We start from the raw sequence: 13,240 nt of genomic DNA on the forward strand, positions 1-13,240 counted from the left end.
TAACTTGGGTGACCTGATTTTATAGTGAAATACCGCCAAGAAAGACAGCCTAACAGAAAGCTCCTAAAATAATCCAGTTTTTATCTGGATGCCTTTGTCTGTTTAACAGCATTCTACCACAAGCCGTTGCCACTTAGTCAATCCTTCATAAGTTCTCAACACTCTGTTTTTTTTGGTTAAACTATGACAACATTAGGCACTAAATGTTGACCAGCCAAGAGTTGTTCCATGTCAAATTCCCCAAGCATGCTCACAAACATCTACAAGACCCCTGGTGCCGAACTGTAACACCAAAAAATCTTACCCAATACCATGCAAACGTGTTAAACTAGGAATATTTCCAGAACCAATCGTCAGTGCTTGCACCACACACAGACACACACACACACACTTGGGCATGTTAATTTCTCAAGCTCCTCCATACCCCCACAGAGAGCAGAACACAACTCCTGTTTGGTTTGGATGGCCCTACGAGAGGACCTCCACGTTGAGCAAACCATAACGCACTGTGGCCCCCGAAACACAGCCTGACTGGTCAGATTCACAGTTCAGTGCTGCTGCGGAGATCAGTGGGCAGTTTAACTCACATATCAGAGGACCTGGATCATCATTCAATTGTTGAAACCCTGTAATGACAACTTATATTCAACCGCAAATTGCATGATGCACAACTGTACCAGTAATTCAACAATCCGCATTTCAACCATTTGGTAAATTCTGTTTTGTGTCTCTCTAAGCTCTGCGGTGCACTGATGTGTGCTGTGCATTACAGTGGCTGCAGTTCCAGTTGTCCCTTTAATGTGATTTCTGAGCCCGAAAACCTCGAGGCTCCATGTCCACATTCGGTCTGAAAGTAGCTGTTGTGCATCTGATGTGGCTGCATTTGTTAAAATCAAAATGTGTGATATTGTGATCTCAGCTTGCATCTGACTGCTTCCACATGTGGCTTTGAAGATCCAATAGCAATATAAGAAAGTCTATTTGTTGTACACTTTGACCTGTCACTGAATACGCCCGTGCTTCAGACAGAAACATAAAAGTCATACCAAAATGGCATGTGTAACCACAGCCTTAGATGGTCTGCCTATTGAGAGCACTTGAGAAGCATTTGCCCTTGTTTTTTTTTTTTTTTTTTTTTTTTTCTGTCCTGCTGTTTTTCATCTTATTACATTGAGTCACAATGATGCTGCTGTCCTCACAGTGGTGGTGGAGAGATGAGCATTATTGTAGATAACGCCCAACATTAATCTCTTACTGCCCTACATATCCAGGGTTTAGAGGTCAAAGCCATTTCATGTTGTTGTCCTGACGCTTGAACTTGGACTGGGCTGTCTCCTCCCCAGGACTATTTATTATGACCCCAACACTTTCAGGTTTCACATACTGACTCCCTCCCTCTATCTCTCTCTGCTGACACATGCTGGGTGTGTTCAGACTTAGTGAAGCATCCTGGAATGAACTCCTGCATGTAGTTCAGTTGTTGATTTTCAGTTCTTGGTCTGTATAAAATAAAAGCCCCCTTGTTTACTTCCTTCAGAGAACAGCAATAAAATACTCCCATGTGGTCATAATGACAAGGCGTTCTAAATGGCTTGTTAATAACAGAGTGGTGGCTCTCTGTTGGGGAGTTATTGTTTGGTTTTCAATTTTTATTACTTCAAAAGAAGCAAGTGTATATCATTCAGTTTTCGTTTGTGTAGCCAGGGGTTTTGATTTACGGACAGTCTCAAATGCCACTTGAAATCATCACCGGGTTTCTCACAGTGTTTTTGAAAGATGACACTTAATCAGAAGAAAAACCTTCCTGCATGTGTTCAAATAAATAACCACAATGATTAATCATGTTTTGTTTTTCTACAATATAATTCAGCATTGTGTGGGAAAAGGCGACACATTTCTGTGTTTGTGTGCTGTAACAAAACCAAATCCTTCATAGCACACACACACTTTCAAACACATCTCCAGAGCAGTCCAAATTTAAGACCTGTCGCTGGTGTGGAATATAGGGAAAAGGGGTATCCTGTGGGGCCCTTGGGGGCCAGAAATGTACTAAGTAGCGTTGTATTTGCGCCTGTGCATGTGAGTGTGTGTGTACGTAGTAGCAGAGTGTGACCTGAGAGGCCCAGCTAGTTACAGCCTCCCTGCTGGAGACCACCACTTCCACAAAACAAGCATTGTTGGTACAGAACTCCAGACATCAGAGACACACACTGCATGCAACTCGTATGCACACACACATGCACAAAAAAAACTGCAGTTTGACCCTGGAGGTGCCAGCAGAGGACATGCGCTGTTTGACATGAATAAAATCACAGAACTTCCCTCAAAAGTCTCATCTCACAGCTACACTCTGACCTCTTACCACACACAAAGACGCACAGACACCATCACCACCACCGACACACACAACCTTGCTGTACAAAGTGTGGATCGCTGTTGCTAACAATAGCCCTTGGGTGGTTGGCCAGACTATTATTGTAGGTGTTTCTATGCTAATTATGTGTGACTGAGAGCATGTCAGAGGCAGTTACTGGAAATAATGTGGCGAACTGGAAATTGTGAGGTGGAATTACTTCGCCTGTGAAGAAAAAAGCTGAGTTTATTGAGTTTGAACAGTGGCTTTGTCTGCTGAAACAAATGACTGGTGTTGGACTGAGGCAGCAATGCCGCCACTGCACCGATGCAGGCCTGCATAAGTCATCACCACACCATCCTCATCCTCATCATCACAGAGAGAGGCGGTCAGCATCATGACCTCCGCTTCTGGCAGTGTGCTCAGCCGGGACCTCGTTGGCTGACATCGGTATACGTCAGCGCCTCCGGCCGCTCCAGCCTCTGGCGCTCTCACAGGCGCAAGTGTAAAAGTAGCAGCTCCAACTCTTGGCCGGACGAACTCATTCAGCATCCACGTCCCCCCCACCCCCCTCCCCAGCCCCACCACCCCCCCCTCTCTCTCTCTCTGACAGAGAGACGGAGGAGCGAGGCGGCTCAGCCAGCACGGAGCGCACAGAGAGAGGAGCGGTGGAACATTTACGCACAGCCGCTCTTTAATTTGGATTGGATTTGGCGCGTCATCCAAGATCCAAGTCCACCTTGGATAGTTTTTTTTTTCTTTTGCTTTGCATTCTTTGCCTCTTGGATTTAATTTTCGTTTCACCTCTTTAGCAGCAGCTCTGACTATGATGTCCTCGCACCTGTTCCTGCTGATGTGTAACTGTTTCCTGGGTGCTGCGTCGGTCCGGACCTTGGCGGGAGGCTCCGGGAGAGCGCAGGACGTCAGCGCTCCGCCGGACCCGGATCGGGACGTAGTCTCCCAGCACATGTACAAACTGTACGAGAAATACAACAGGGAAAACCCGCTAACGGAGGGCAACACTGTCAGAAGTTTCAGAGCCAGCCGAGGTGTGTGAACACAGGGATGCTCCAATGTATGCAGATTTCATTTTGAAAACCAAATGGGGAAAAAAAATCATGTGGAGCAGTAATCAGATGAACAAAGTCATACACATGTCAGGAGCATCCACAGAGCTCCACGGAAGATGGTTGTTAAAGTGCCAGCGCCCAGTGGGGCTCCACGGCTCGGTCAGACACTCTAAATAGGTCGGATTGTCTTGGAACAGTCTGAGAATGTGTTTAAATGATTATGGGATGGTTGTGGACGCGGCGTTTGTTGCAGCAGCTGTGCCCCCTCTGAACGCAGTCAGCCCAATTACCGCGTACAGACGCGCACTGTGCGCAAGAATGCATGCGAGCCATGCCCAGATAATACAGTTAAAAGAGAGAGGGTCACTGTCGTGGCTTCTGTGTTCCTGTTATGGCTACAGGACAAGTGTGACTCCACGTCCCGGAGTCAAGGGGCTTAAAGCACAGTCCTACCTCTCTGTCTGATGCTGTTTTTATAAACATAACTCAGACATTTATATCCCACATAGTTCTCAGATGGCATATCATAACACGTGTGTATTTTTACTGCAGAGGCTGAGAGTAATCTAAGGAGAGATGTAAGAGAGTTTTCACAACAATGTAAGATCTGTTAAAACAGTTGATTATGTCTTGGTGTCTGGGCAGACAGTGCTGGCTGTATTAGGCTTAGGGGAAGCTTTAAGAGAAACTGAGGTAAGCATTTCCATATGCAGGCTGAATCCAAGGTAATGTATATCTCTTGAGTCAGTCCATACTTCCGCTGAACTCTTGTACAATGAACAATAACTCTGCTGTTGAAGTTAATGTTCATCATGAATATGTAGTTCTCTGCCCACACTGCTCCACCCCTGCCAGCCGGATCCTCAGAGTCTGGTTCCTCTTAAGGGCACCTTCTGAAATCCTACCGAAGCATGCAGCCTCCTGCCAGCCACACAACTGTCGTGTAACACTTGACAAAGAAAAAGTGTTTAATAGTCCTTTTAATAGTTTAGCTGGAATCTGTTTGGTGCAATTTTGCATATTCTTTCCTGTTTATGAAGACGTTCATTATCAAATAGTTTTATTTCATGGTTCAGTCAACTAAATACTTTTAGCCTCTGAGTGTACGTAGTTGTCTAAGAGCCTGGCTATAGTAAACAAACACTTCTGAGCTGCAAAATGTCCAATTGTTAATGTGTGGACTAAACTTTTATGGAAATTGTTCAAAACAAGTTTTGGTTTTCAAACATGCCCCTTTATTCATGAAAAACAAATTTAATTGTAGTATTGTCCACCTGACTGGCACTGACTGAGTGATTGATTGTCTTTCCAGACCCCTTCCACCACGGGCTGGTGTATCAACTGAACTTTACCACCCTCCAGGATTCAGAGGTCATCCTCACTGCCACATTCCACTTCCTGCTCGATTGGCGCCCTCCTCAGAAACCCTGGTTCTGTAAACGCTTCAAGGGTCCATCCTGTCGTTCCTCAGCCATCCACTCGTCTCCGTCCGTCAGCCTGCTCCTTCGCTCTGTCTCCTCCAGGTCAGAGGTTGAGTCCGGGTCAGTGGGGTCATTTCTAGGCAATGTGACCTTCCACCCCCACAGGAGAGGGGTGTGGCAGATGAAAGATGTGACCCAGGTCATAAAGGAGGCACGGGACAAGGGTCACCTCCTGCTATCGTTGGAGTTGGACTTAGAGCAGCAGTACCAGAGGAAATCAGAGGAGGTGCTGTCCGCTGACAGCCTGCCATACCTGTTACTGTATGCTAATGACCAAGCCCTGGCAGAGCCCAACAGCGTGGCTGCAAGCCTTCAGAGATACGACCCTCTCAGCGAAGGAGGAGAGCCGTCACATTCCTCTCAGCTGCTGCACAAACCCACCTCCTCATCAGAGTCCGAAGGGCGAGTGAGGAGGGAAGCAGCTCTGCTCTCCGAGCCCATCCACAACAATGAGCTGCCTGAGGTCGACTACAGGCCCGACGGATACAGAAAAGACGACCTGTGGGAGAGCATTTGGTACCTCAAACCCAAACCTAAAACAGCAAGGAAGGAGAAGAAGAGAAAGAGCCAAGAGGAAGACGGAGCAGAGAAAGGTATTCCTGTTGTCAAAGGAGAGCGAACACCACCGGGGCTCAAACCTAAAGATTCAGCTGTGAAAAAAGTCAAAGACAGTCAGACACTGCTGACTGTCACCGACGCACGAAAGCATGAGCGGAGAAATGAGGAAAGGGATGGAAGAAGGCAGAAGGGGAGCTCGAATAATCCGTCACCTGTCCTAAGTTTTGATGAACAAACAATGCGTAACGCCAGGAGGAGGCAGTGGAGCATCACTCAGCACAGAGGCTGCTCCAGGAGAAACCTCCGAGTGGATTTTGCAGATATTGGCTGGAGCGAATGGGTCATAGCTCCAAAGGCCTTTGAAGCCTATTACTGCGCTGGTCCGTGTGGCTTTCCCATGTCCAAGGTAGGAATACATCCAACTTAATCACTCTACATCATATAAATTGATTTCAAAATTCGATTAGCAAGCTATATTGAGTAACTATAGTTTTTTGTGCATCTCCCGTTTATTGGTTTCCTGTTTTACATGTCTCTCATCCACTCCAACTGTCTCAGGTGACAAGGCCGTCTAACCACGCCACCATCCAGAGCATAGTCCGAGCCGTTGGGATCATACCTGGGGTTCCTGAGCCCTGCTGCGTCCCAGAAAAGATGAGCCCCTTGGCTGTGCTCTACCAGGATGAATCCAGGAACACAGTTCTCAAGGTTTATCCAAATATGTCCATCCAGTCGTGCTCCTGCAGATAGGAAGAGGAGGAGCGCAAAACATCGCAGATGGAGGAGAAACAGAAAATAGGACTCATGGGGACAGAACCATACCTCTGTGTGTTGAGTGCTTTACTCAGTACTGAAAAGTCACTTTGGTGGTCCTTATTCCTTGGGGAACACGGGCTCTAGAGAAATCACTTCCATCTTCTTTGCTCTGTGGCAGCAGAGTTGAAGAGACACATTGTCTACTGTCTGCCCTGCAGAAAGGAACAAAGCCCCACATGTATAGCCAGGGCTCATGTTTAAGAGGCACTGCTGTTTTGGTCATATATTTGAGATAATATTGAGCATTTTATGGTCGGAAGCATTTAAACGATGTTTTCCTATCATCCCAGAATATTGGTTTTCCAAGCACTTCACAGCGAGTTTGTGCTCGTCTTTTCTGGAGACTCAAAGCCTGTAAATGTAAGACTTTTATGCCACCGGACAGCTTTACAGCAACATACATGCAAGAGATTATGAAATACATTTCTGCAGTTTGTACAAACTGTGTCATGCTGTTCCTACTTTGAAGCTAATGATACACCACAGTGTACATATACGTAATGCTCATGTTTGCAAGACAGAAGGTTATTGTACGTTCTTGCTCTGCGCGTCTTAAAAAGGAAGCATCTGATGAATTATAGAGAGCATCTGGAATCCATTTACACTCACCATCCCACCAAGAATGTTATAATTAAACCAGAAATATTTTTCTATTTTGAATGTGAAACTTGATTAAAAATAATTTGTCATGGTTATTAGGTTATGTATTACCACATTTTAGATGAGATGTTGATTTTTACATGTATTGTTTAAATTATAAAAAAAAAGGTAGCCCTCTGTAAGTTAGAATAAAAAGTAATTTAATCCAACGCTCTTGCTGGGATATTATTCTTTCATAAAGGATTGGTGTTTTTCAAACTGCATTTGATTTATGGGGGGAACTTTTTCTTTTTTTTTTTTTGGACATCGCTGATCCATAATACTTAAGTACAAAAGGAGGAAGGTGGCACTCAAACATTCCCCTCCAGCCCCTTAAATCCATTATTACCCCACACCAAAGACTCGGGCATCTGTTGTCCAGCAAATAATGTGACTGACGCCTCCACTCTGCATCAGCGCTGTGATGACGTTTGTCACTTGAACTTCAAAACATGGTGCATGTCCTCTTTCACTGCCATGTCAAAAGCTAAACGTTTCCATATGCAGCATATTTTCCCCAAGAGGCTTGAAATAAAGTAGATGGTTACAGATCAATGATGTCAGCCACTTCAACTGCTTGTCACTCTTATTCTCTGGACAAAGGAGGTGGCCCGTATGGTGCCTCAACATTGTGTCAAGCTGGCATTGAAATGACAGAGGGAAGTTTTTGATTATTAACCCATTACTCTGTGGTTATTTTGTCCTAAGCAACACATCTGTTTGCTACAACAGAGCGCTTTGATGCTTGCCACGACTGGACGGTGATTTTGTCTCACACAAAGAAATTCAGAAACCATTTGGGTGAAATAAAGGAAAGATTGAGCCTTTATGCTGTTAATTGCGGTAGGGAAAAATGTCGAAGTCCTCAGGCACGCATACTTGGCGCAGTGTATGGAGTCAGTCAGCTGTTGTGATCTCTAAAAACATACATGGCATCCTCACAGCATTTCCTTGCTGATCAGCTATACAGAGACTAGATTTCCTGTTTTACAGTCAGATAATCCAACGAGAGTTCATCAGGTATTGGACAGAGATCAACAGAAAGATGTAGCACTCATTCAGATCGCTAAATATGATTTTTGGAATTTTCCAATTTGAATCTTCAAGATACAAATGTGTTTGCCACAGTAGTCAATTTAGAAATACACACTGCAGACCTCCCAGAGGTCAACAAGAAAGTGTGCTGCTGTTGTATATCATTATCCTAAAAAGATAATCTTTCATCTGTGTTTGGGGATGATGGAGCGAGACAGATGATGGGGGAGAGAGATGTCTCAAATTCCAAACACATGATTCAGGTTTCTCTGTTTTGAACAAATGGAAAGGTTCGGCAGTTAGAAATCTTTGACAAACGCACCCTTTATGAGCTCGCACCCCAATTTAAATTATGATGACTGTAATTAGGGCTATTATAAATCATGTTTACATTAATAGAGTTTTAAACCTCAAAGTAAGCTGGCCCAATCGTACTGTGCACATCCAGGTTCATATTTTTCCCCTCATTTCCTGACTGATGGCTCGTAGAGTCCCGACCCACAGTCTGCTATTACCGAGTGAACCCCATGTCAACCGCAATCTCAGTCACAGGAGAGTACTTACAATGGTCAGCTCCAGCCGAGAGAAAACCACAGTAGTCTCAGCTCGTGTTCAGAGTCCAACGGGCCTAAAAGCCAAAAACGAGGCGAGTGTGGAACCAAGAACAATATTTGTTTTTCCACATGATGACTGCTCAATTAAAGGAGAGCAACACAGCCATTATTAGACGACAGAGGAGTTTCTGTGTCTGGGCTGGATTGGCTCTTTCCTCACAGGGTTCCTGGAGTCAGAGAAGTAGTGTCACTCTTCATTAGGATGTAGCTTAAATAAATTGAGACAGCATCTCTTAATCTTTCATTTAATCATTTCTGGCCAAAAGGAGTTTTCCATTTGAGAGTGAAAAAAATTTCGTACCAGTTTTGGATTGAAAACATTTTTTCGATATTGCCAATAAGTTATTATAAGAATTGGAACAGGTATTATTTTGGATACCTGAGCATAAACAAACAGAAGTATTTGCTGCTGTAGCCATATTTTTGTAGGGTGCTTGTGTGCAGTTTGATGTCTTGTGTGGGCTCATGTAATAAAACATGAGAAATTATCTCTGATTATAATCACAAGCAAAACATGCATTAAAGAAATTTGTGATATTTCTCAGAGCTCTTCAAAGGCACCTGCTGATAGTGTCATATGTCTGAGGCATGTCAACTCTTATAGTCAAATAAAAGTCAGCAACAGTCCTGTGTGTGTGTGTGTGTGTGTGTGTGTGTGTGGAGGGGGGGGGTTGGTCCCTGCTTACGTTACAGACTGACTGAACAGGGGTCCAGGCTTGACTTTCCCATGAACTTCCCGCCTCATTTACCTGCAACAGAGACCGCCATTTAAGTCCATCTGTCCGGAGTCTGACCTGAATGGGATCTAAGCTGCTCACTGATGGTGGAGAAACATATAATCACACATTTGAAGCGGTGGGACTGTGGACTCAATCCAGGTCTGCTGATGATTTCTTCCTTTCTTTTTTTTTTTTTTTTCAAGTGGCCAGATGGGAAATCAGCTCCTGGTTGTTTTCCTGTTGCAGTTCTTTAACACTCCTGTTCTTAAATGACTCACTCATATTGCATTGATATGTATTTTGAGCAAAAGCTTGTTAATTTGTGTATTTCAGCTATTGCTGTATTTGCTTTATCTATTTATGAGTGACACAATCCTGAAGTTAGAAAAGAGAAAATTGGGTAGAAAACAAACACTGACTTCAACATGATGGTGAGATTAAAAACAAAATACTGACACGTCTGTTTCGATTCTCATCATTTTAGATTTCAAATTGAATGTGCAAACAAAACTGAGTCACAGATCAGAACAGAGAGAAGCTGATAAATAAGGGAATTGGAGATATTTATGACAATCGTGAGCTGTCCTCCGGATGTCTCCCCCCTCCTGAGCTCCATAAGGCACGAAACAATCACCGATCTACCAAACAGGGCTGAAGGACAGCTTCCCTCTGTCCTCTACCGTCATCTAGTGGACAGGCTGCTGCGTCCCGGTCCGTCCGTCTTACATTTACCTACATTCGCCCGTTTACATCTAATCTGGAGCAGAAACACGTTAAACACGAGCATCATTAAGGAAATAAATAGACCTAGAGGGGGTTTTCTCCGTCTCTGTCTCTTGACTCAGTTATGGGATGTCATGTGTCTGGACAGGTGGTGTCTCTCTCGGAAGTATTCGTGGCAGATCGGGCAGGTGAGCTTCTCCTCCCTCCTCCTCCTCACCTGGGACTCCGCGGCGAACTCCTTCTTGTGGTGGGAGCGCATGTGGAAGACGAGGTCAGAGGTCATGCGGAAGGACAGATTGCATTTGGCGCACCAGTTCTGCACCGACACGCCGAAGGAGGTGAAGGTGGGCGGGAGGAGAGTCAGGGAGGAGGTGGTCTGCAGCTGGGAGCCGACGTTCCTGCTCCAGTGCTCCGGCGCGTAATGGAAAGCGCCGCTCAACGCCACCGGGGACGGCACAGTTTGTAAGTCGCCGCTGAGGATGCCGGGGGCCACCAAGTTGTTGTATCCCACTACAGTCCTGGAAGGAAAGGAATCGGGCATCTCCTCTAGGCGGCTAGAGGGGGCTGTTGTTGCGCTGCTCAGATGCGTCCGGGTGAGTTCAAGAGGGGAAGTTCTTTTACTGGGTTTGCAGAAAGCGCTTTTCTGCTCGCTCTGGCTGCTGGACAGGACCAGAGAAAACGCGCTGCCGCCACCCGAGTGCACCCCCGAGCTCTCTCCTGCTGTTTCTCTGTCGTGCGTAAAAGGCTCTTTGGCTTCATCCACTTCCGTGAAAGCATCGTCCTTACATGTAAAGGGATCCAGTTTGACCCTCTCTGCTTTCTGCTTCCCCGCAGAGGAAGACTCATCTCCCGTGGTCTGCTCGCATCCTCTAACCAGCTGTGAAATATTATCATCGTTTGAAATGTTTGTTTTCTCTAACAGAACCGTTTTCCGGCCCTTGGCAGGAACTGCTTCCTCGTATTTCCTCCTCTTGGGAGAAACCTCGGTGTCCTCGTTGCTGTTGGGTTTTTTGTGTTCCAAATCTCTGGCGATGTTGTGGAAGTCGGTGACTCGGTGCTGCCTCTTCATCTCCAGTTTATGTCCATAAACCTCGCGGCTCCAGGGGTCGCTCCTCACCTGAGTGCACAGGAAGCGGCAGTGGGCCAGGAAGGGATACTCGTTCTTGAAGACCTGATTGCACCTTCCGCATTTGAACTCTGCAAGAGATGACAAATACACAAACAAACAAACAATCACATCAAACACGGTGCAGTCAGAAGACAGTTGGAAGATGCCCGCGGTGCTTCCTGGGCCTCACCTTCACTGGATGCTCCGGTCGGGTCCGTGAAGCCGAGGAGGTGAGACAGCTCCTGGTCGTACCACACCAGCAGCTCTTCGTCCTGCCGGATGTCCCGGGTGGTCCGCACATACAGCTGGCCGGCCTTCAGAAAGGCCTCTGTGTTCTGCTCCTCTGCGTTGCGCGCAGCCTGTATGAGCCACAGCCAGGACAGCACCAGCGCAGAATTGCGCATGGCCTCGGGATCCACCTGTTGGCGGGAGTCACTGACGTTTTATTCCAGCTGAATTTATATCGCAGGATTCCCCGAATCATCAGAGCTTAGCTATTTTTAATACACCGTTAAGCGAAACAACAGCTTTATGAATAGCACAGAAGAGAGTACGTTGCGTTTTAGTCTACGGTGAGATGTTTAAAGTTCGCCACAGAACTCACCCTGAACACGTATGACTTCGCTCTCTTGTCGCAGGACTTCTGCGCTATGAAGGCGATGGTGTCATAGAAAGTGTTTTGGAGCACACATGGGCCGAAGCACGTGCCTGCAGGGATGCTGCGCGTTACTATGACACTGCTGTACAGATCCGCTGGATGCTGGAGGAATTTACCATCACCGGCCCAGATGGACCGAGGCAGGAAAGTGTGATCCATCGTTAGGCTGTTAAAAAAACAAGAAACAGCTTGTTATTATTACTTCCAATCAAGTGAATGTGCGTTTAAAACGAAACAGAATTAATATTATTTCAAGTCACAATATTTGAAGATGCACGGAATTAGTCTGAAATCGCGAAAATGCGATTGCTGATAATAATAATAATAATAATAAATAAATAAATAAATAACAATAATGCCATTTACGCAAATTAGCGATAAGCCTACCAAAGTGAGACTTGATATAAAACACTGGTCTGACCGCCCCAGCGGATTCAGATGCTGTAAACACACGCTGGAAAGGCGAAAACAAACAAACAAAATAACAATTGAAAAAAAAAAAAGTAAAAGAGTGGTTTATACATATACGTTTAATCTATTAGCTAAGAAAACCTCCAGTTGTGATGAAGGTGCACCCGTCGCTGGCAAAATGATTTCTAACGTCCATTGTCTCAGTTTTTCAGTCGGTTTCTCCTTTTGTCTCCCCATCTGCCGGGGAGCCCAACTGCCTGCTCTGCGCGCAGGATGACTTCCACGTCCCCCCCATTTATGAAGAATATCACCGCACAAAGCTTGGATGTCTACAGATCCCGACCTCCCTGGTCGATAAAAACCAAGTATCGGATCGTTACTGTTTCATACTGGAAACATGACAGTTGAGCGCGGCAGAATAATCCTTGCCAGTATGTGTATTCCAGTTTTTCCGGTGAGAGTAACGACGGAGGGGAGAAGAAAAGCAGCAACCGTGCAGCGGCAGAAGTGTGTTAACAGTGATGCATGCGGACTCACCCGCCGGACATGGAGGAGCAGCAGCAGGATGTTTGTGGCAGCAAGTTGCAGCTGGTGCAGCGGACCTCGGTGACGATGCCGCGTCGTTTCTTGGTGATGAGTTACTTATCCGCCTGAACCTTCCTCCGTACTGTCGCCTCTCCTCTCCCACTCCCACTTATCCCCTTCACGGAGCGCACTGGAGCGTGGCGCACTGATATAAACACGTGCGCGGCCACGCAAATGTGCGCGCGCACGCTTCGAGTATGGTCCTTCGGCTAATTCTTTCTTGTCAGATTTGCAGCCCTGGGCATGGTGGTAATGGTGGGGGGGGGGAGTGACAATGCTACCACTAATGAAGATTTGGGGCTCTTTAAAATTCCATTATCGGGTTAATATATAATATATGCATGTGGACCAACTGAGCAATATTCCCCAGTGTAAAACATGATGTGCCCAGTCTGCGTATTCGTGCCATTTCATGGAACTTCCTGTGCCCAGGAATCCAGGACACTTCCTGAGGCAGTACCTCACGTAGA

At 46.0% G+C, this 13,240-nt stretch overlaps 2 protein-coding genes across 3 annotated transcripts; one reads left to right on the plus strand and one right to left on the minus strand.

Moving 5' to 3' along the window:
- Nucleotides 1–3,173: 3,173 nt before the first annotated feature.
- Nucleotides 3,174–7,045, plus strand: gdf10a (growth differentiation factor 10a). The gene is made up of 3 exons (XM_029521499.1): nt 3,174–3,402; nt 4,736–5,868; nt 6,021–7,045. Exons 1-3 carry the CDS (start codon nt 3,180–3,182, stop codon nt 6,210–6,212), a joined length of 1,548 nt encoding a protein of 515 aa, XP_029377359.1. The 5' UTR covers nt 3,174–3,179; the 3' UTR covers nt 6,213–7,045.
- Nucleotides 7,046–9,757: 2,712 nt separating this feature from the next.
- Nucleotides 9,758–12,879, minus strand: znf488 (zinc finger protein 488). 2 transcript variants are annotated; one of them, XM_029521476.1, is made up of 4 exons: nt 12,723–12,879; nt 11,721–11,940; nt 11,307–11,535; nt 9,758–11,205 (listed from the first exon to the last, which is right to left on the minus strand). In XM_029521476.1, the coding sequence occupies exons 1-4, from the start codon at nt 12,731–12,733 to the stop codon at nt 10,127–10,129; spliced, it is 1,539 nt and encodes a 512-aa protein (XP_029377336.1). In that variant the 5' UTR covers nt 12,734–12,879; the 3' UTR covers nt 9,758–10,126. The 2 variants fall into 2 exon arrangements, with proteins under 2 accessions (XP_029377336.1, XP_029377337.1); XM_029521477.1 differs by lacking the exon at nt 12,723–12,879 and adding an exon at nt 12,162–12,228.
- Nucleotides 12,880–13,240: the final 361 nt, after the last annotated feature.

Source organism: Echeneis naucrates, chromosome 15 (genome assembly GCF_900963305.1).
Source record: "Echeneis naucrates chromosome 15, fEcheNa1.1, whole genome shotgun sequence".
In the NCBI taxonomy this organism is placed as follows: domain Eukaryota; kingdom Metazoa; phylum Chordata; class Actinopteri; order Carangiformes; family Echeneidae; genus Echeneis; species Echeneis naucrates.